This window comes from Spathaspora passalidarum, assembly GCF_000223485.1.
Source record: "Spathaspora passalidarum NRRL Y-27907 unplaced genomic scaffold SPAPAscaffold_2, whole genome shotgun sequence".
In the NCBI taxonomy this organism is placed as follows: domain Eukaryota; kingdom Fungi; phylum Ascomycota; class Pichiomycetes; order Serinales; family Debaryomycetaceae; genus Spathaspora; species Spathaspora passalidarum.
Window position 1 is genome coordinate 957,840 of NW_006767426.1, and position 21,018 is coordinate 978,857.

The window sequence follows — 21,018 nt, forward strand, 5'->3', positions numbered from 1 at the left end:
AGTTGACATCAAGCTTTTACAACCACAATAGTACTACCATTCAATACCAGCTCATTCACTACTGACTAGCCATGTCAAAGCTGAATTTCAAAGGATCAACATCCGCGAGATTCGTCAAAAATGACAAAATCACAAAGTATAAAACAGAACGACCACGACAAGAAATACCTGTTGATCCCTATGTTGCCAACAATCCCATGCTTAACGATGCTCACCAGAAGCGTGAATTGGTCGAACGTATAGACAAGCTCGATTCCATCATGGGGTTTGATCGGTTTGAACATGGCGAGCACGACGGAGCCAAACCTAGAAAGGGGTGGTTGGTCAACATGCATGCTACTACTATACCTAGTGACCAGTACTTGACTGGGTATTCTGGAGTAGACTACTACTTTTTAGACGAGGAAGGTGGAAGTTTTAAAGCCACGTTGCAATACGATCCTTATTTCTTTGTTGAGGTGCTTCCGGGCCATGAATCAGAAGTGGAAGAGTGGGCAAAGAAGTTCTTGGAAAGCTGCAATGTCAAGAGTTTGACGAGGGTGCTGAAAGAAGATTTGGCATTACCTAACCATTTGCTTGGATTGAAGAAAAATCTTATCAAATTGACCTTTCATAATGTTTCCGATTTGCTAGGCGCAAGAAGGTTGTTATCTCCTATAATAAAGGAAAACCAAATGAAACGAGATTCACGAGAAATTTATAAGGTTATGAATTTTAGCAATGGCCACACAAACGAAGAATCAACCAACACCACTGATCCTTCTACTTTCCTAGACGATATCAAAGAATATGATGTTCCGTACCATGTCAGAGTATCCATAGACAAACAAATACGAGTAGGTAAATGGTATGATGTTTTTGCTAAGCACTCAAAAGTTCATCTTGTGGAAGATAAAGAAAAGATTGCATTTGCTGATCCAGTGGTATTGGCATTCGATATAGAAACAACCAAAGCACCTTTGAAATTCCCCGACGCCAAGATCGATCAGATTATGATGATTTCATACATGATTGACGGAGAAGGGTTCTTAATCACCAACCGAGAAATTATTTCTGAAGATATAGAAGATTTCGAATATACCCCGAAACCAGAATATCCCGGGTTGTTTACTATCTTCAACGAACCGGATGAAAAGCACGTGTTGTTGAGATTCTACGAACATATTCGTGATGCAAAACCAACCGTGATTGCGACATTTAACGGTGATTTCTTCGATTGGCCCTTTGTGGAAACCAGATCCAGATTCCATGATTTAGACATGTTTGATGAAATTGGATTTGCCAAAGATAACGAAGGAGAATATAAATCGAAATACTGTGTACACATGGATTGTTTCCGATGGGTCAAGAGAGATTCATATTTGCCTCAAGGTTCGCAGGGTTTGAAAGCAGTTACTACAGTCAAATTAGGATACAATCCTACTGAACTTGATCCAGAATTAATGACGCCGTATGCATACGAAAAACCACAATTGCTTTCTGAATACTCCGTTTCCGATGCTGTGGCTACCTATTACTTGTATTACAAATATGTTCATCCGTTCATCTTTTCCTTGTGTACCATTATCCCATTGAACCCAGATGAAGTGTTGAGAAAAGGTACTGGTACCTTGTGTGAAATGTTGCTTTCGGTTCAAGCATATGAAAACAATATCTTGTTGCCTAACAAACATTCTGATCCTATTGAACGATTTTATGATGGCCATTTGTTAGAATCGGAAACTTATGTTGGTGGACATGTTGAATCGTTGGAAGCGGGTGTTTTCCGAAGTGATATCGCCACTGATTTCAAAATAGATACTGCTGCCATTGATGAATTATTGAGAGATTTGCATAATTCTATCAAATTTTGTGTTGAGGTTGAAAATGGCAAGAAATTGGAAGATGTCGAAAATTTTGATCAAGTATATAAGGAAATCGAATCCAAATTACTAGAATTGAAACTGAATCCGTCAAGAAAAGAAACTCCGTTGATTTATCATGTGGATGTGGCGTCAATGTATCCTAACATCATGACTTCAAACAGATTACAACCAGATTCCATGAAATCGGAAGAAGATTGTGCTGCCTGTGATTTCAACCGGCCAGGAAAGAATTGTGATCGTAGATTACCATGGTCTTGGAGAGGTGAATACTTCCCAGCCGAGATGAATGAATACAATATGATCAAGCGTACTTTACAAAGCGAAACATTCCCTAATTCAAGACTGTGGTTACCTCCAAGAACGTTTGATGAATTGTCATACACTGAACAAGCATCCTTGATTAAAAAGAGAATATCTGATTATTCCAGAAAAGTCTACCACAGAGTCAAACAAAGTAAAGTTGTCACTAGAGAAGCAATCATTTGTCAACGAGAAAATCCATTTTATGTCGATACAGTCAGAAGTTTCCGTGATCGTAGATATGAATTCAAAGGATTGGCCAAAGTATGGAAGGGTAAGGCATCAAAACTTGATGGTGCTGATAAAGACGAAGCTAAGAAGATGGTTGTTCTTTATGACTCCTTGCAATTAGCCCATAAGGTTATTTTGAACTCTTTCTATGGGTACGTCATGAGAAAAGGGTCGCGTTGGTATTCTATGGAAATGGCCGGTGTTACATGTCTTACTGGTGCCACCATCATTCAAATGGCCCGTGCATTAGTGGAAAGAATAGGAAGACCTTTGGAATTAGATACCGATGGTATTTGGTGTATTTTGCCTAAATCATTCCCCGAGAATTTTAATTTGAAATGTAAGGATGGCAAGAAGATCTTTTTGGAATATCCTTGTTCCATGTTGAATTATTTGGTTCATCAAAGATTCACGAATGATCAATATCAAGATTTGGTTGATCCAGAGACTTTCAAATATAGTACTCGTTCTGATAATTCTATTTTCTTCGAAGTTGATGGTCCTTACAAAGCAATGATTTTGCCAACTTCTAAAGAAGAAGGTAAGGGGTTGAAGAAAAGATATGCTGTTTTCAACCATGATGGTTCCTTGGCTGAATTGAAAGGGTTCGAGTTGAAAAGAAGAGGTGAATTGCAGTTAATCAAGAATTTCCAAAGTGATATTTTCAAATTGTTTTTGGAAGGTAACACCTTAGAATCGTGTTATCAAGCAGTGTCTACAGTTGCCAACAACTGGTTAGATGTATTAGACACAAAAGGTGGAATGTTGGAAGACGAGGATTTGATTGAACTTATTTGTGAAAACAGAAGTATGTCTAAAAGTTTGGCCGAATATGGAGATCAGAAGTCTACTTCGATTACAACTGCTAAAAGATTGGGTGAATTCTTGGGTGAAGAAATGGTTAAAGACGCAGGGTTAGCCACCAAATACATTATCAGTGCCAAACCAATAGGAGCACCAGTCACTGAAAGAGCTATTCCCGTGTCGATCTTCTCCCTGGACAAAAAGGCAATATTCTTGAAGAAATGGTTAAAGGATCCTTCATTATCTAATTTCAGTCCTAGAGATGTTATTGATTGGGATTATTATAGAGAAAGATTGGCTTCGGTTATTCAAAAGATTATTACAATCCCTGCAGCATTGCAAAATGTTAAGAATCCAGTTCCAAGAGTTCAACATCCAGATTGGTTGAAAAGAAAAGTCACTATTCGTGAGGATTCCAAGCAACAAAGTTCAATCGCAACTTTCTTTGGCAAGAGTTCCAAATCAGAAATAATGGAGAAACAAGTCAAGGATATTGAAGATTTTGGTGAGGCTGATTATTCCATGAAGAGTAAAGTTGGAAAAGTCACATCAAAAAAGAGAAGAGCTGGTAGAGCCAACTTGGTAGCTGATACTGAAGAAGAAGAAAGAAATCTTGCCATCTTGAACGGACCATGCCCATCAATGACAGAAGATTATCAAGGGTTCTTGGCTTACCAGAAAGCAAAATGGACAATGCAAGAATCTAATCGTGAAAGAAGAAGAAAATTGTTTGGATCTAATGCTGAAAGTTCGCAAAGATCAACCGTGGGAAGCATGATTAGAAAACAGGCCGAGAATGTTGCTGGTTCAAATTGGGAAATCTTGCAATATAAAGAGGATCCTACTAAGCCTGGGAATTTGAAAGTATATGTTCTGGCTGGTAATAAATTACACTCGTTTACATTTTGTATTCCAAAGAAAGTCTATGCATCATTCAAGACAGAACTTTCCGAAAGAAGATTGAATGTTGCTGGATGTGACGTTGAAAAGTCCAATGCTATTCTTCCAAATGGCCATGATGCCACCAATTTGTACAAGTTTACTATGCCCCAATCTACGTATCAGGAACAAATGACTGATGTCGATAGTGTGTTACAAGACACCAACATTTTAGGACTTTATGAAACCCAAGTTGGACCAGTAGAACGAGCTATTATTGATTTAGGAAATGTTGTCAAGTTTGATGATACCAGAGTAGGAGCATTAGGTAAAGGTTTGAAGAACGGGTTTAATGTGAAGGATTTGGTTAAAGTTGACACTGATGCATATTTGAGAAGGTTTGAAATGGATATGGTTTATTTGTTGCATATTGTCACAAACAGTTATGAATTCTTTACTGTTTTCAAGACTTGGGAACCACAAGCACAAATCTTTGTCTTGAAACCTTCTGCTTCTGCTCAAGAATTGCCTGCCAATATTGATAGAATTTATCGTGAAATTTACGAAGCTAAAAAGGATAAATTGGGTAAGGTCAACAATATCATTGATTATCCTAGCGAAATGTCATTTGAAACTGTCTATTACCATGACAATGCCAAGTTATTCAAAAAACTTAATCAAGTCCTTGGTAAGATTAATGAAAGTAGAAGCAATACCGCTTTACTTGCTATTCAATCGCCTTATGCATCTCGTTTATTAAATGTCTTGACATCAACTGTTGATTTCCCTACCATTAGAATGAATATTAGTGAACTTGCTTTGCCTGCACTTGGTTGGCAAGCCTTGATTTCCAAACGTGTGATTAACCATTACTTTGTTTTGGCTTCCTGGGTTAAGAATTTGATTTCATTGTCCAAATATGGTGGGGTTCCACTTTGTAATTTACAGATTGAAAATGTTGGATATTTGATTGACATTGCATATGCCAGGAGATTAGTTCAAGGTAATATTGTGCTCTGGTGGTCATCCAAACCATTAGCTGATCACGGTGGATTTGAGTTTGATAAGGTAACAGATTATGAAAACTTGGAATTCCCCACCATTAATAATCCAGAGATATATGAAACTGCATGTTTAGAGGTTGAAATTGGAACTTTGGAAATCAATACCATTCTTACCAGTTCTTTGATTAACGAAGCTGAAGGAACTGATTTGGCAGATGATGCAGTTAGGTTTGACAATAATAATGGAGCTTCAAGTTTTGCTGAGGATTCATTTTCTGCACCTGCTTTGGCAATCTTGAGATCTATGGTTAAGGATTGGTGGGATGATGCATTAAAGAACAATATTAATGCTGATTCAATGATGAATAACTTGGTGACTTGGGTTCAAAGAAAGGATTCGTTTTTGTATGATTATGATTTGCGTTATCATGTTCATAATTTGACTTCAAAGGCACTTTTACAATTGATTGGGGAATTCAAGCGAATGAATGCTCATGTCATATTTGCCAATAGAAACAAGATGTTGATTCAAACTTCAAAAGTGTCAGTGGAAAACTCTTATGCATATGGCCAATATATTCTCAAAGCGGCTAGATCGAAGCCTTTGTTTAATTTCCTTGATTTGAAGATTGTCAAGTATTGGGATCTCTTGATTTGGATGGACGAATTTAATTATGGTGGACGCTGTTGCACTGAAATCACCAACGAAGAAATGCAGAATTTAGTTCCTGAAAATCAATGGCAGTTGAAGAAGTACTTGCCTGTTATCTTCCAGAATGAGTTTGAAGATTGGCTAGTTATATTCTTGGATGCTCTTTCCAAACACAAGATTGAGACATTGACTGGAGGTGGCACGCAAACTGGAACACCTCGAGTGACCCAAATTATGCATATTCTTAAAGGTCAAAAGAACCTTGAAGCTAAGGAAACCGAAGAAGAAGATATCACTAATGGTGTTATTGAATTGTTTAGAAGACCACTTGAAAAGAGAATGGAGAAGTTGTACCGCCGTCAGAATGAAGCTATTCTTAATCCCGAGTTCAAGAAAGAATACGAGTTTCCAAAATTGGTGGGATCTCATTTACATCTTCGAAATCCAGCTTTGGAATTGGTTAAGTTTTTGTGTGCTATATTTGCATTATCACAAAAGAGAAATATCGAAGTGAGATTGTTAAGAAAGGAATTGTTACAATTGTTTGATATCAAGGAATTCAGCAAGGAGGCATCTTTTAGAAATCCAAGTGCTTCATTGAAGTTACCCCACGTTATATGCGACTACTGTAATTATGTTAGAGACATTGATTTATGTCGCGAAGAAGAAATCAATATTTGGCATTGCGTTCAATGTCATAAGCCATACAACAAGATAGCCATTGAAGAAGAGATAATTGCCCAATTTAACAAAACACTCACCAAGTTTTACAACCAGGATTTGAAATGTTCTAAATGTAATCAAATTAGAGCTGGTAATTTGGATTTGTTTTGTAAATGTTCTGGAAACTGGACGGAGACCGTGTCTCATCACGATGTTGAAAAGAAGCTTATGGTGTTTGAGAACGTTGCCAGTGTTTTCAATTTACAATTGTTGAAGGGATTAATAGAGGAATTGTATTAGTTTTTAGGATATAGTTTTTAATGTATTATAGGTTAACAGTTTTGTGGGCACGCGCACCTCTTGAAATCGGGAACAGAGTTGGTGTGAAATTTTCTTGTCTTGACGTCAACAATCAAAATCATCAACGAATCATGAGTTTAAAGGCAGAGGAGTCAGTGGACTTGAAAGCTCAAGTGAAAGAACGTGGTTATGAAATTGATCTCTTGAATGCATTCATAAATCGAGACCCCACCCTTCTGTCAGACGCGGTAATTGTCCATGGCTACAAGTCCGTTGGGAAGACCCTCACGGTGACAAGTTTCTTGGATGCGTTAAACGTGAAATATTCCCGCATAAACTGTGACGAATGTGTGTCCAAGAAGATTCTATTGCAACGTTGTTTTAACAGGATCAGGAAAGACTCGGGTGTTCAGTTTGCCGAAGGTTTTTCTAAAGCTGACTACTTGAGGTATGGAAGACTTGGTGAGAATTTCAGTACTTTTATATCGGCATTGGAACAGTTCATAAGAGAGACTGAGTATAGTGAACACCATGTTCTTATTCTTGATCGTTTCGACCAATGTATGGAGGCAACTGACGAGTTATTTGCTTCATTTTTGAAATTGAGAGAACAGTCAATGATTCCAAACATAACTATAGTGGTTATTATCAGTGGTGATGACCCTAGAGAAGTAGCAACGTTGGCTACGCCACATATTTATTTCCGTGCATACACTGAGGATCAAGTGATTCGAATTTTACAGGAAACTCCGTTGTGCAAGTTCAACATGGAGGATCTTGATGGCACTACTGCAGGCTACGAATTTTGGTGTCAATATGTCAAGGTGATTGTTGATTTGTTCTTTCAATACTGCGGATCGGACATGACTATACTCAAAGATATTAGTATGAGATTATGGGATAGATTTATTGAACCAGTCAAGAGCGGTGAATTAAAAGTGACGGAGTTTGTCAAAGTCTATAAGCAGAATGTTGACCTTTTCACTAGTGATAACATAATAAGTAATTCAGCAGTTAGGGACTTCAAGACTTTGGAAGAAGAGAAACAAATTGAGAATGGTAATGTTGAAGATTTGCCCTTGCACTCCAAATTCTTTTTACTTGCATCGTATTTAGCTTCATACATTGAGCAACGGAATGATTTACAAAAGTTTTCCAAAGTAAAGGGGGTCAAATACAAGAAAAGGGCAAGTACTACTGTATCCAAAAGAGGGCATCTTTTGAAAGAAGATATCGACACGCGTTTGTTATCGCCCAATTTTGTTGACCTTGAAAGAATATTGGCTATATTATCTGTAATTTACCGAAACTATGCACCAAGCTTGAACAGATCAGATAAAGATGAGTTATTGTACATCGATGATGAAATTATCGTGAATGAGGAAAAGAAGGAGATTGAAAAGGCGAAATTCACACTAACCAGCAACATCGATTTGAACAATCAGATTGCCACTTTGTTTTCATTAGGATTATTAAGTAAATCAGCATCGTCGGATATTTTGGGAGCTAGATTGAGATGGAAATGTAACATTAACTGGCCTACGGCAGAAGGACTCGCAAAGCTATTGAATTTCCCAATAGCTGAGTTCTTGAATGATAATTAATTTTGTATAAATACATAATAATACAGTTTATTCGTTAAATTCTATCAAAGAAATGTGCTGGAAATCCAGCTGTCCAACTTTTCGTACTTCTACTCGATTTTCAAAGTATGAGTCTTTCCAATGTTTCATCTCGTAAGTTGAATATGGGCCATTAACATTTGCATCGTCCTCCCATCGAAATTCCCATATTTTCTCTCCATAATCTTCAGTTTCTTCGTCACTTTCATGAAATCGTTTAGTGCCTCGTTTGTAGTCTTCTCCTGTTTCATTTCTGTACTTTCTCATCAACTCTTCTCTGGTTAAGTCATAAGTATCAGCCAAGTACTTGTCATTTATAAGAATGTCGCATAGATCAGTAACCTGGATGATTTTCTGTTGATTTTCCTGAGGAATTGTCTTGTTTTTCTTTTTCACGTTCAATCTGGCAAGAGCTTCCAAGGGGGTTTCAGCTGGCTCTAGCAATTCAATAAGGCTTGCTAGCAATGATTCAATAGGTTCCATATTGATGTTCTTGTTCATTAATTTCTCTGCCTCTCGTTTTTCCCGTTGTTCTTGAGCCAATTGGGCATTCTTTATATCTGATTTTTTAAAATCGTTAAGCCATAAGTCATCGCCAGTGATTGCTTCTTCTTTATTAGCTACATAATTTCCTTCTTTATCGAAATGACCTTCATTTGATTCCTCGTCAAGATTGAATGCTTCTATTTTGGGAGCAGATTGAGTTTCGCTGTCTTGTTCATCATCATCATCTTCTTCTTCTTCTTCTTCGTCAGTGAGTCCTAGTGCGTAGACTCGGTTGGCAGAATCTTGAAATTGAACTTGTTTAACTGCTGATTCATCATCACTGGCAAACATGTCATCCTCCTCATCATGCTCGCCATTCGCCACGTCTTCCTCTCCACTTGCAAACATGTCATCCTCTTGCACTTGCTTGCTTTGCTGGTTGTCCTCTAGTTCTTCCTCCACATTGTCTTCCTCTGACGAATCGGAATCGTAATTCAAGCGAACATCGTTCCTATGCTTCTCCTTATACTTTCGACTATTCCCTAGTATGACTTCTTGTTCTTCAAGCTCGTCATTGCTTTCAGTGCCATTCATATCTGAATTGGTTGTAAAAAAACTGACTCTTTAAAACTCCAAAAAAAAATTACCCATTTACGCATCTGGTTTGTTTCACTTTGCTTCGTAAGCAATGACTGACTTTAATATCGACTCTGAAGAAATACTCAATCCTGAAGAAGAGCTGTATAAGCTGGGATATAAAGAAGGACAAGACCAATCAACCAATGAGCAATATATAGAAGGCAAACAATACGGATTACAGACTGGATTCCAACGGTTCCTAGTTGTAGGTTACATCCAGGGGCTAGTTGATCAGTGGAGAAAACGACTTAGTCAATATGAAGGAAACATTACATCTCTCGAATCACATTTGCGACAATTGGAAGAATTGATTGACGGAATTCCCAGCGGGAATAGTGATGCTGAGGTGGCAGAGTACGAAACGAGACTTACAAAAGCAAGAAATAAGGTCAGAGTTATATCCACTTTAACTAAAGATAATTCCAATATCAACAGTCTTGACGATTTGATAAAACTGGTTGGTGGTCAGTTGTCAACCAGTGAAAATGTAGACGAGATGTGGTGATTGCAATGTGTATTGTATGTAATTCTTGTTCAGAAATAATAGTCAAAATCTAAGGACTTGTCTCTACTCTCTAATTTATAACTTAATATCCCACCCAAGGGACAATCTATAACACCAATAATCAACTGTTCTCCATGGCCATGTTCAACAGGAGCGAAGTTCATCCCACAACACTTTCCTAAGAAATCTATAGATTGGATTCTAGATTGTATGCCTGTCTCTCCAGTCTGAAGCAAATCATTAACTTCAACTACACCCACATGGTCTAAACTTTCCGCCCAGGCAATGTAGTCTCCATTATGACTGAATTTACAGTTTCTGACAGGAGCTCCATATATGCCTTGGCTGAACCCAAGAGTTCCACTCCACGAATACAATGGCTTGTCGGGGTTTCTTCTATCCCATAACTTAACACAAGAATCTTGGTTTCCCGTTAATAGCAAGTTTTCATCTCGAGGAGACCAATCGCATCCGAATCCAAAATCATCATGCGATTTAAATTCAAGGTGTTTCTCACTAAACTTTATTCGTTTATCGACAATATACGAGTTGATATTGTCCCCCGTGACAAATAATTCATTGGAATTGGTAGGGTTAAGTGCAGAGCAGTTAAGCGGGAATGGTAGGGTATGCAATTGGGTTATTCTGTGTTTGTTTAAATCTATTAGCCTCATGCTTTTGTCATTTGATGATATTATTAACTCTTGGTCTCGTTCGTTTATTATTATTTGGTTGGTGATTCCATCTATGTTACTGGAAAGGTGGTATTCCCCTATATTTCGTACTTGCTCGGGATTAGAAACATCCGATAGTATATAACTTCCTTCAAAAGTCCCACTCGCTAAATAATTGTTAGTACATGCCAATGTGGATATCCTACTATTCGAATTTCTCGATAGGTTTCGAGAATCTATTAGACAGTCTACTTTCATAGCATGAGATTTTCCCAGGAATATTTTGTCTGGCATTAATCTGTTAATTCTGAAAAATGAATGATAGTCTTGATCTCCGTCATTTACACTTACGGTTTGCATGTGTGAATCATGGTAATAGCTCAGAGGGTAATATATTCCATTTCCAATATCAGTTCCACAGCAAACTAAGTTTCGTAATTGTAAATGAGTAATGTGAAGTTTCAATTTACTAAAAAATTTATGAAATTTGAAAAACTCAGTCTTAATTTGGTATCCCTTAACATTAAGTTTCTGCTAGGAAGTTAGTATTGCATTCATGTACAACAAATTCTTTTTCACATACTTTTAGTGCATTTTCTCGTGAGTTGGGGATATTATGGAACCAGTTGTCTTTCCCCACTCGACGTCGGTCATTGTTAAACTTTTGTTTCAACCCATGTGGCCATTTGACGCCCTGAATATCACCACGATCTGAAGATTCAAAGCTAAACGGTAATTTGTCTTCCCTAATTTTCAATGAATTTAAAATAATCAAAATATCTGATTTTGATAGTTGTGAATTGTCGTCGTATAATAAATTGTATAAGAACGTGAGTGACTCGGATTGGGTCAACTCGTACTCATGAAAACTTTGAATAGAGTTGGTAGCTATGCCACCTTGCTGCTCTTGGACTTCTATAACCACTTCTTGTTCTTCGGTATCATTTTCTTCTTGTTGTTCGTCTTCATAGTCACTACACTCGGCGTTGTCATCACTGGCGTATGCCTGTAGAATCGGTCTTGGTTGGCTCTCTGAAGCCGATAGTATTATCTCCGTAACTGCTGCACCCTCAGGTGAAAGTCTTAGTGCCATAGTGTGCGCTTACTGGTCCAATATAAAAAGATCGGGTTTGCGGTACAAAGTTGTGTTTATATTGAATGACTTTGATTCTATGATATATCCGATCGTGTTTTTCCAAATACAATGCAATTTCTGTAAAGATCCTGTAAGAAGGCTTGTTTCTATAAGCCCGGGGTATCAATAGGAGGAGGTTGGTGGTGCAATAAAGTGGTTTTACAATGATGTTGTCTGTAGAAAAGAATATGGAGTGCAATTTTTTTACAGTCTTTTTTAAAAGTCTAAAATAATTTTTTAGTTTATGTTACGGTGGATGTCGCAAGCACTTCCCATTGGAAACGACAGCAGAACGAACTGGTAAATCCCGATAGGTGTAAGCTGGTCATCAGTTATAATCGGTAGCTATGTTGAAAGAAGTGGGTTGAAAAGTGGACGGGTTCTAATTAGGTTGTAAAGACAATGACGGAACAGATAATACTTAATAAAGAATGTTCTATATGCATATACAATGAAGAAACATCAGCACCATGCACTCCTGCGCAGTTTAGCTCAATGGAGTTAGTAGCAACGCAATACTAGTAAAATGCAAGTAATATACGTGTTCAACTTGATTTACTAGCCATTAGGGCTCTAACCACCATGCATTACTCTTTAGAGAAAAAAAGAAATGTTAGAGATGCAAAATTCAATCCATTGTTTGATGTGTGTTGCCAATTACAACCACAGATGAATATCTAGCAGGAAATAGTATGATTGATTCATCCTGTTATTCCATATGATAGATGATCTTGGCCCTTGAGATAATGACACTTGTCAAAAACATCATCGCTTGATTCAGTCTTCCGTTCTACCAACACACTCGCATGTTACCAATTTTGTATTTGGCATATCATCTCAAAACTGAATCGCTGGATTCAAGTACAATCCTGTCGTCTTGCTCTTTTAAATAGTCATGATAGTACCGCAAAGTGGCGATTCGTATTGGTGAATGGTGACTACATGTTTTACGAAATGTTTTACACAGGAATTACAAAAACATAGTGTGTGCTACCAAATACTCCCGAAACTACCCGTGGGAGATCATCATGGTTTGGAAAAAAAATAAGTTTGGATTAGGCAGCTTGTCTCCGTCTAACAAATTTGAACTGGGGGGGGAGGCTAACAGAAACTAAATCGAAAAGGTAAAAGCTTAAAAGTTATGGTTTTCTCGTAATTGCCACTGAAAATTTTTATAAAAAAAGGGGTAATAATAAAGTTGGGTGTGTTTAAATCAAGGATGGCACTAGACGTAGAACAATGTTAATGGCTATTATCCTAAAAGAGTGAATGTAAGGAACATTTTCTACAGCTGCGCCGCCTCCCATTGTAGTGTTATCTAAAGAAGTGAGTCACTTGTGTTTTGTAAACAATAACTGTGGAGCAGCAAGTAGGTGCGGAACATAGGCAGGCGGTTTGAGAAATTTCGAGCCGTACCACTTGGGCTCCCCGTCTTAATTCCGTCTACCAGTTCGAATGTACTAATCCAAGATTCAATCTTGGCGCGGATGCAATCGGCACAGAGCTTATTGCACTGAGCGCATATACCAGGTACCATTGCTGCACGGTCAGGAATATAAAACTTTAATATGCCAGCAGCGCAAACTGTCACAAACGCTAGAATAAATCCGATAATCTTCGGAAGAATGACGTCGCAACACTTTGGGGCGAAAAAATATTTGTTTGATTACTTTTAGTCTAATTTTTATTAGTGTGAAATTTTCAAGAAAACAATGACCGGCCCAATGTTATATAAATAAGAATAGAATCCGTCGCACTGTACCTATGTTTTTCTCCTTCATTAAACTATGGACGATATAACATCGCTAGAATTGGGCAATGATGAATACAGGCCTCAGAAGCGGCTTTTGACATTCATCATGCGAAAACGGGAATACCCCATTCCCAAGGATGAAGAGCGACAGCCGCATCCTGCCCAAAAGGCAAATCTTATCTACAAATTGTTCTTTTGGTGGCTTTTTCCCATAATGAAAGTCGGCTATGCCCGAACTTTGCAACCAAATGACTTGTGGTTATTGACAGATGACTTGAAAGTTGAACATTATACCGAGATCTTCTATACGTATCTCGAACAAGTAAGAATTAAATCCAAGAAAAAGCATATTGAAAAGAAATGCAAGGAACGAAATGAGGCTGTGGAAAACAGCTCTTTAAGTATAGAAGAAGATTTGAAAGATTTTGTGCTATCCCAATGGGATATTGCCGAGGTTGTATTTTTAACTTTTAGAAAAAGATTGGTCAGTGGAATAATATTGGCTTGTCTTTCCCTTTGTCTTATGGCGCTTACTCCATTGTTGACAAAGTATCTTATTAGATATGTCGAAGCCAGAACCTTTGGTCTTCAGAATAGTCCAGGTAAGGCCATTGGATATTCCCTCGGGCTAACCTTTATGATGTTTATTACAGGTGTAATGATTAACCACTTCTTCTACATGGGTTTGCTTGTAGGTGGTGCAACAAAAGCCTTACTAACCAACACTATTTTGAACAAGGCTCTTAAATTAAATGCAAAGGGTCGTCATAAATTCCCCACGGGTAAGATCACATCCATGATTACGACAGATTTGGCTAGAATCGAAATTGCCTTGATTTTTCAACCGCTTGCTATAGGTCTTCCTGTAGCTGCTGTTATCGCCATTGTCATCTTAATTGTCAACATTGGTGTTGCTGCCGTGATTGGTATTGTCATATTTCTTTTCTTCTTGGCATTCCTTTCCGTGGGTGCAAAAAAATTATTTGAATACAGAGATATTGTCAGTAAGATCACCGATAAACGAGTCAACTTAATCAAGGAAATCCTTAATAATTTGAAAATGATCAAATTCTATTCCTGGGAACACCCCTACCATAAGAAAGTGGTTCAAGTGCGTAATCAAGAAGTCAATGTGATTTTGAAAATTCAATCGTTGAGAAATATTATTTACTCCATAGCATTGACATTGAACGGGATTTCGGCTATGATTGCCTTTTTGATCTTGTATGCCCTCAGAGGAAAGACCTCCAGTCCAGCCAATATCTTTTCTTCGGTGTCTTCATTTGAAATGTTGTCTTTCTTTGTGTTTTTAATTCCACAAGCATTATCTACCACAGCAGATATGCTTATGGGATTTAAGAGAATTGGTGAATTATTTTCGGCTCAAGATGAAGAGAGATACCAGTATTATCTTACTCGTGAAGATGAAAGTGAAGATGCCGTCAAGGTCACTGATGGTTGTTTCAGTTGGGAAAATTTTGAAGATGATGTTAATGACGATGAGAGTGATGATGAAGTTGATTTGACCAAGTTGTCAAGAAAGGAAAGAAAGAAAGCAAAAAAGGAAAAAGAAGAAAGAGCCAAGAAAAGAAAGGAGATGCAGAAGGATCGAGAAGAACGAGAAAAAGACCTTGAAAGAAGTGGATTTAAATCTGAATCCACATTCAAGGGATTGCAAGATGTTAATTTAACAATCAATAAAGGTGAATTTGTGGTCATTACTGGTTTGGTTGGTTCTGGTAAGTCTTCCTTATTAAATGCAATCTCGGGTTTCATGAGATGTGACTCAGGTGAAATAGATATCAATGGTTCCTTATTACTCTGTGGTGCACCATGGATTCAGAATAACACCATCAGAGAGAATATCCTCTTTGGTTCTGAATTCGACAAAGAGTTTTATGATAAAGTTGTCTACGCTTGTTCCTTGCATATTGATTTAGATAATTTACCTGGTGGTGACTTTACTGAAGTTGGTGAAAAGGGTATCACTTTATCTGGTGGTCAAAAGGCAAGAATTAATTTAGCTCGTGCGGTTTATGCCAACAAAGATATTATTCTCATGGATGATGTGTTAAGTGCTGTTGATTCCCGTGTAGGAAAGCACATCCTTAACCAATGTTTGCTTGGATTGTTGAAAGACAAGACTAGAATTTTAGCTACCCATCAATTAGCTTTGATTGGCCAGGCTGATAGAATTATTTTTGTTAATCGTGATGGAACTATTGACATTGGGACTATGGCAGACTTGAATGCTTCAAATTCAGAATTCAACAACCTTATGACATTCAGTAAATCTGAAGATGATGATGAATTGGATGATACAACCGATGTCGTTGATGAGAAGGCTGAGTATATTGTAAGTTCAGATGAAGAAGAGGAAGACAGTCATTTGGATTATAATCTTAACAAAGATGCCGCCAAGGGAAAGATCATTGCCGACGAAGAAAGAGCAGTCAATCAAATCAAGAATGAAGTTTACTTGAACTATATTAAATATGGTGCAGGTAAGTTAACCATTTGGGGATTCCTTGCTTTGTATTTGTTTGTGTTGGCTATTTCTACATTCTGTTCGATCTTTACCAATACCTGGCTTTCATTTTGGGTATCTCAAAAGTTTGAAGGTAGATCTAATGGTTTCTACATTGGTATTTATGTGATGTTCAATATCTTATCGCCAATTTTCCTTACTATTTCATTTATTGTTTTAATCACAATGACCACCTTGTCGTCAAAAAATATGAACTTAAAAGCCATTGACAAAATCTTGTTTGCTCCTATGACATTCTTGGATACTACTCCTATGGGTAGAATCTTGAATAGATTCACAAAGGATACAGATGTTTTGGATAACGAAATCAGTGAAAATATGAGATTCTTTTTTGTTAATGCTGCCCAATTAGTTGGTACCATTATTCTTTTCATTGTATTTATTCCATGGATTGCAGTAGCTTTACCTGTGATTGCGTTTGTTTTTGTATTAATTGCCAACTACTATCAGGCATCCAATCGTGAAGTCAAGAGATTGGAAGCTATTCTTCGGTCATTTGTGTTTAACAATGTTAATGAAGTATTGAGTGGTCTTTCTGTTATCAAAGCTTATAAATCACAAACCAGATTTGCCAAAATTAGTGATAAGTTAGTCAACAGGGCAAATGAAGCTACCTTTATTGTCTTTGCAAATCAAAGATGGATTGCAATTCAGTTGGAAATTGTTGCTAGTTGTCTTGTTTTGTTGGTATCTTTATTGTGTTGCTTCAAAGTCTTTGATATCAGTCCTGCTACAGTTGGGTTATTGATGACATATTCCTTAAGTATCGCTTCCCTGTTGTCAAACTTAATTAGAACATTTACCGAAGTGGAAAACTATATGAATTCCGTGGAAAGATTGTGTCATTATGCCCAGAAGCTACCCCAAGAAGCAGCTTACACTATAGATTCTACTGAACCACCAAGCACTTGGCCTCGCGAAGGTGGAATCGAATTTGATAAGGTTAATATGAGGTACAGACCTGAATTACCTTTAATACTTAAGGGATTAACTTTCACAATTGCCCCACATGAGAAAGTTGGTATTTGTGGTAGAACCGGTGCTGGTAAATCATCAATCATGACTGCTTTATACCGTTTGTCCGAATTGGAAACTGGTAAGATATTAATTGACGGTGTGGATATTTCTAAGATTGGGTTGAAATCATTACGTTCTCATTTGTCAATTATTCCCCAAGATCCTGTATTGTTTAATGGTACCATTAGAAGTAACTTGGATCCATTTGGTGAACACCTGGATGAGTGGTTGTGGAATTCATTAAGAAAGTCAGGTATTTTAACCGCTGATGAGATTGTTGAGGCACAAAAATTAGATAAATCTACTAGATCTGAAAACTTACCTAAATTTCATTTAGACAAAGTTGTTGATAATGAAGGTGAAAACTTTTCTCTTGGTGAGAGGCAATTAGTATCATTTGCTAGAGCATTGGTTCGTGAGTCCAAGATTTTGATTCTTGATGAAGCTACTTCCTCAGTTGATTATGAAACCGATCATAAGATCCAACAAACAATTGCTAGTGAGTTTTCTGATTGCACCATTTTATGTATTGCTCATAGATTAAAGACCATTATCAACTATGATAGGATCTTGGTGATGGATAAGGGACAAGTCAGTGACTTTGATTCCCCTTGGAAATTGTTTAATACTCCTGGAAGTTTGTTCAGGGAAATGTGTGATAAGTCAAACATTACAGAAGAAGATTTTGTAAATAGAGCTTAAAATTTAGTGCATATAAATATAGCTTGGTTTTTTGTTTAATCTTGTTTGTAGTTGTATTAGCACATTTAATGCCGGTTGTAATGAATAGATGCGAACTTTTTACACAATTTATCCGACGTGCATATCCGAAAGTTAAGCGAGATCCAAAGAAGCTCGAAAAAAAAGACTTAAATAGGATAAAAGATACAAATAAAAGTTATATCATTACCGAAGAAGTAGTTTTGAAACAATTAAAAGCTGAACTATGGAAATACTTTTGTTATTTGAAAGAAAGAGAATGACTGTGTGATATCTTGCGGATCGACGGAAATATGCAGTGTCCAAAAATTAGCCGCCGGAAAATTAAAAACTTTTCCGAAATTAGGTGGGGCAGAGGGATTATTGAAATTAAAGTTTTACAAAATAGATTTAACACAAAAAAAATTTAACTTGTTATAAGTGTTCAAATTCCCTCGAAAGTTTATATTTTGTTAAACTAGTTATATTTAGTGGAAGAGCTTTCAAATCAAGGTAGTACTTCGACCTCCCTGCAAATCAATTTCCGTTAATAATTTCTTTTTTTCGCATTAAACTCGTAAATAATATCCTGCTTTTCTCTTAATAGCGGAAAACATCTAGGAGTGAAACAAAATGAGAGCCTGTGAAGACTATTTAGTTTCTTTCCCAATCAGAACCCTTCCGAATAATGTAATCTATGTTCAAATATCACTATATGCATCGTTCTGTGATATTATGCGGTTATATATGTTGCCTTGCATTGAGCGAAGTTTTCTAGAAAAGCCGCTTAATTTTTTTTTCGAAATTACCGAGATTAACAAGCCTACGCATTTTTTGAATTAAAGATTTTGAGACCGCGGTCGATTCACAAGTATTTAACTTGGCAATTTCATGTTCAGCTTGTGGTGACATGAAAAGCGGAATCACCTTCCGATATTACAAAGGTTGCTGCATAACCGCGCCCTAACGCAGCATGGTGTATTCGGGAACGCCCGATGCACTCTCTACCAATTAGTTTCCGCAGATGCAAACTAAAACTGGCCATTCTCTTATACCACTAGTTTCTCGTTGGGCAAACTTGGATATAGAGGTAATGGCAAACTGTAATTTGTTTGGGACAACTTGAAAGTTGATCTAATGGTAGCGAATCTTTCTGGCGATCTCGGGGAACGGTCAGATCTATTGTCATGCACAGCGCTTATAATGCGCCCGATTTGCACAAAGAAATTTTTGGTGTTCATGCTTCTTAAGGGGTATTTTATTTTTTCCTATAAAAAAACTTTCAATATAAAAAAATAAAACCCGCCGATATTTATTCTGCATTTTTCCAGTTTATTTCTCGAGTTTAATGGGCTAGTTTGCATTAGAAGAAGAAGTTTTAATGGCCCGTAATAAGTCCGATAAGAAAAAGAAAGGCAATAAGGCTGTAGATGATGAAAAACCAACAGGACACTCACTATTCAAGCATCCAACAAAACGTAAACTGGAAGAAGACATAACTTATCATCCTAAGAAACATAAGTACTACTACGGTAGTCAACCAGTAATATCAGATGAAAGGGCCGAAGCCAAGTTGCTAAAAAAGTTTGAGAATGAAGTCTTGGCAAACGACCGTGCTATCAAAACTTTAAGTGACTTGCAACTGGAGACCAAAGAAAAGAACTTGCACCTGATTAAAAGATACGTTCGTTTTTGTGCAAATAAAGGGTTGTCTGACTTTTATGTCACCAGGAGATTAGCTAAAGAGTTTATTGAACTGCGCATTATTCAAAAGGGCCAGCTCAGTGAAGATGCAATAAAGAGAATACAGTCGGCTTTAAACAAGTTGTATCACATGAATAAAATTGTATATTCTTCACATCAGCCAAATGAACTACTAGAAGATGATCTAATAACAGAGATTATGAGTGAGAGTCAAATAGCAGATAGATCCCCCTCTGATACACCCTCGTTGGAGCGTTCCATTGGTAAGGTATCAAAACATAGGTTGACAGAACAAGAGGAACTACTATTGAAAAAGTTTGATCAAGAGATTTTAAATTCAGAGAAGACCAGAGCTGTACTAGAGAGTCTAAGCGGTAACACCTTCAAGTCATACTCCACTGATATGAAGCGCTTCATTAAATTTTGTGCTCAACAAGGCAAAAGTGATTTCTTATTGGACGAAAACATCTTATCAAAATTCCTGAGTTCTGAATTCAAAAGAAAGAAGGATAGAAGTTCGGCTACATTTAGAAATTTAAGAAGCAGCTTGTTAAAGTTGCATCAATTAACGTCATTGGTGTATGACGTAAAATACTCTGAGGGGGAAATAGTTTATTTCATTAATAACGTTAAAGAAGTACCCCACGAGGATACTGCAGAAGATAAGTTACTTGCCAAATTGCAAGATATGTACAAAACTACAAACTTGTTATCAGGGTTATCTGAAACTAGTAAAAAATTGTATTCCAATGAATATAATAGGTATGCCACGTTTTGTGCTCGTGAGGGGCTTGATCATTTTCATTTGACTGGGCCCCTATTGAAGAAATTTTTTGTTCATGATATCATTGATAGAAGCCCACATATATCTGGAAAGAAACTACAGGAAATTCTAAGTAGGTTGAACCGTTTACATGCAGTTAATGTTGAGACTATACCCAATTATCCTGCTGAGATTAAAGATCTCCATATCGTTAAACAATTCTTAAAGGAGTATAAAAAGAACGAAGCAAAAGCAGAACTTGCAGATATGTCAAGTTTGACAATTCTGTCCCTGTCCTCGGACAGTGAAGATACCAATGTGTACGGTGGAAAATCGGGGTACTCTGGTAGTGTCCCTGGGTTCGTCATGAATAGGAATATCTCCACTGTCACTCAATTGGTTGAGGAATGGCAAATGGTATTAAAGCGAACTGAAAAGTGGGGGTTGGAATGGATCAAGACAGAGGTTGATCATGATTTGTATAGCGAAAGAAAGGTAATTGTTGATTTCATTGGCGAGCTTTTGCAAGAAATGAGCGGCGGTAAAAAAACAGTCGACCATGTTGCAAGAGTACTAGATGCCTATATGGTTAGGAAAAAGATTTCGTTGCATAATTTGATTCAAAAGATTGAAAAATATCCTGAGTATTCAAAGAAGGAATTCTTACGAATTTTAAAGTAGGGTTATATTATAGCTAGATTGTTTTTGCTGGGTTTGGAGTATTCAAAATATGGTTTATAGATACAAATGTAATTAATTATGTAATAACATATGG

The 21,018-nt window shown here is 37.1% G+C and overlaps 7 protein-coding genes across 7 annotated transcripts; 5 read left to right on the top strand and 2 right to left on the bottom strand. All coding sequences in view use genetic code 12, as the record gives it.

Annotated features, from left to right (window-relative positions):
* Positions 1-71: 71 nt before the first annotated feature.
* POL2 (DNA polymerase epsilon catalytic subunit) lies at positions 72-6,698 on the top strand (the record flags this gene model as incomplete). Its single annotated transcript, XM_007373622.1, has 1 exon — positions 72-6,698. One exon carries the CDS (start codon positions 72-74, stop codon positions 6,696-6,698), a length of 6,627 nt encoding a protein of 2,208 aa, XP_007373684.1.
* Positions 6,699-6,801: 103 nt separating this feature from the next.
* SPAPADRAFT_148516 (origin recognition complex subunit 5) lies at positions 6,802-9,409 on the top strand (the record flags this gene model as incomplete). Its single annotated transcript, XM_007373623.1, has 1 exon — positions 6,802-9,409. The coding sequence occupies one exon, from the start codon at positions 6,830-6,832 to the stop codon at positions 8,300-8,302; it is 1,473 nt and encodes a 490-aa protein (XP_007373685.1).
* On the bottom strand, positions 6,806-9,404 carry SPAPADRAFT_59523 (U5 snRNP complex subunit; the record flags this gene model as incomplete). Its single annotated transcript, XM_007373624.1, has 1 exon — positions 6,806-9,404. A coding segment is annotated over one exon (526 nt), but the record flags the coding sequence as incomplete, so codon positions are not given.
* Positions 9,410-9,463: 54 nt separating the features above from the next.
* Positions 9,464-13,046, bottom strand: SPAPADRAFT_148521 (mitotic spindle checkpoint protein BUB3, WD repeat superfamily; the record flags this gene model as incomplete). Its single annotated transcript, XM_007373625.1, has 2 exons — positions 9,464-11,155; positions 11,208-13,046. 2 exons carry the CDS (start codon positions 11,715-11,717, stop codon positions 9,980-9,982), a joined length of 1,686 nt encoding a protein of 561 aa, XP_007373687.1.
* Positions 9,483-10,705, top strand: SPAPADRAFT_59524 (ribosome biosynthesis protein; the record flags this gene model as incomplete). Its single annotated transcript, XM_007373626.1, has 1 exon — positions 9,483-10,705. The coding sequence occupies one exon, from the start codon at positions 9,495-9,497 to the stop codon at positions 9,948-9,950; it is 456 nt and encodes a 151-aa protein (XP_007373688.1).
* A 500-nt stretch (positions 13,047-13,546) lies between the features above and the next one.
* SPAPADRAFT_133715 (uncharacterized protein) lies at positions 13,547-17,779 on the top strand (the record flags this gene model as incomplete). Its single annotated transcript, XM_007373627.1, has 2 exons — positions 13,547-15,028; positions 15,116-17,779. 2 exons carry the CDS (start codon positions 13,547-13,549, stop codon positions 17,777-17,779), a joined length of 4,146 nt encoding a protein of 1,381 aa, XP_007373689.1.
* Positions 17,780-19,157: 1,378 nt separating this feature from the next.
* On the top strand, positions 19,158-20,924 carry SPAPADRAFT_49178 (uncharacterized protein; the record flags this gene model as incomplete). The annotated part of the gene is made up of 1 exon (XM_007373628.1): positions 19,158-20,924. The coding sequence occupies one exon, from the start codon at positions 19,158-19,160 to the stop codon at positions 20,922-20,924; it is 1,767 nt and encodes a 588-aa protein (XP_007373690.1).
* Between the last annotated feature and the right edge of the window lie 94 nt (positions 20,925-21,018).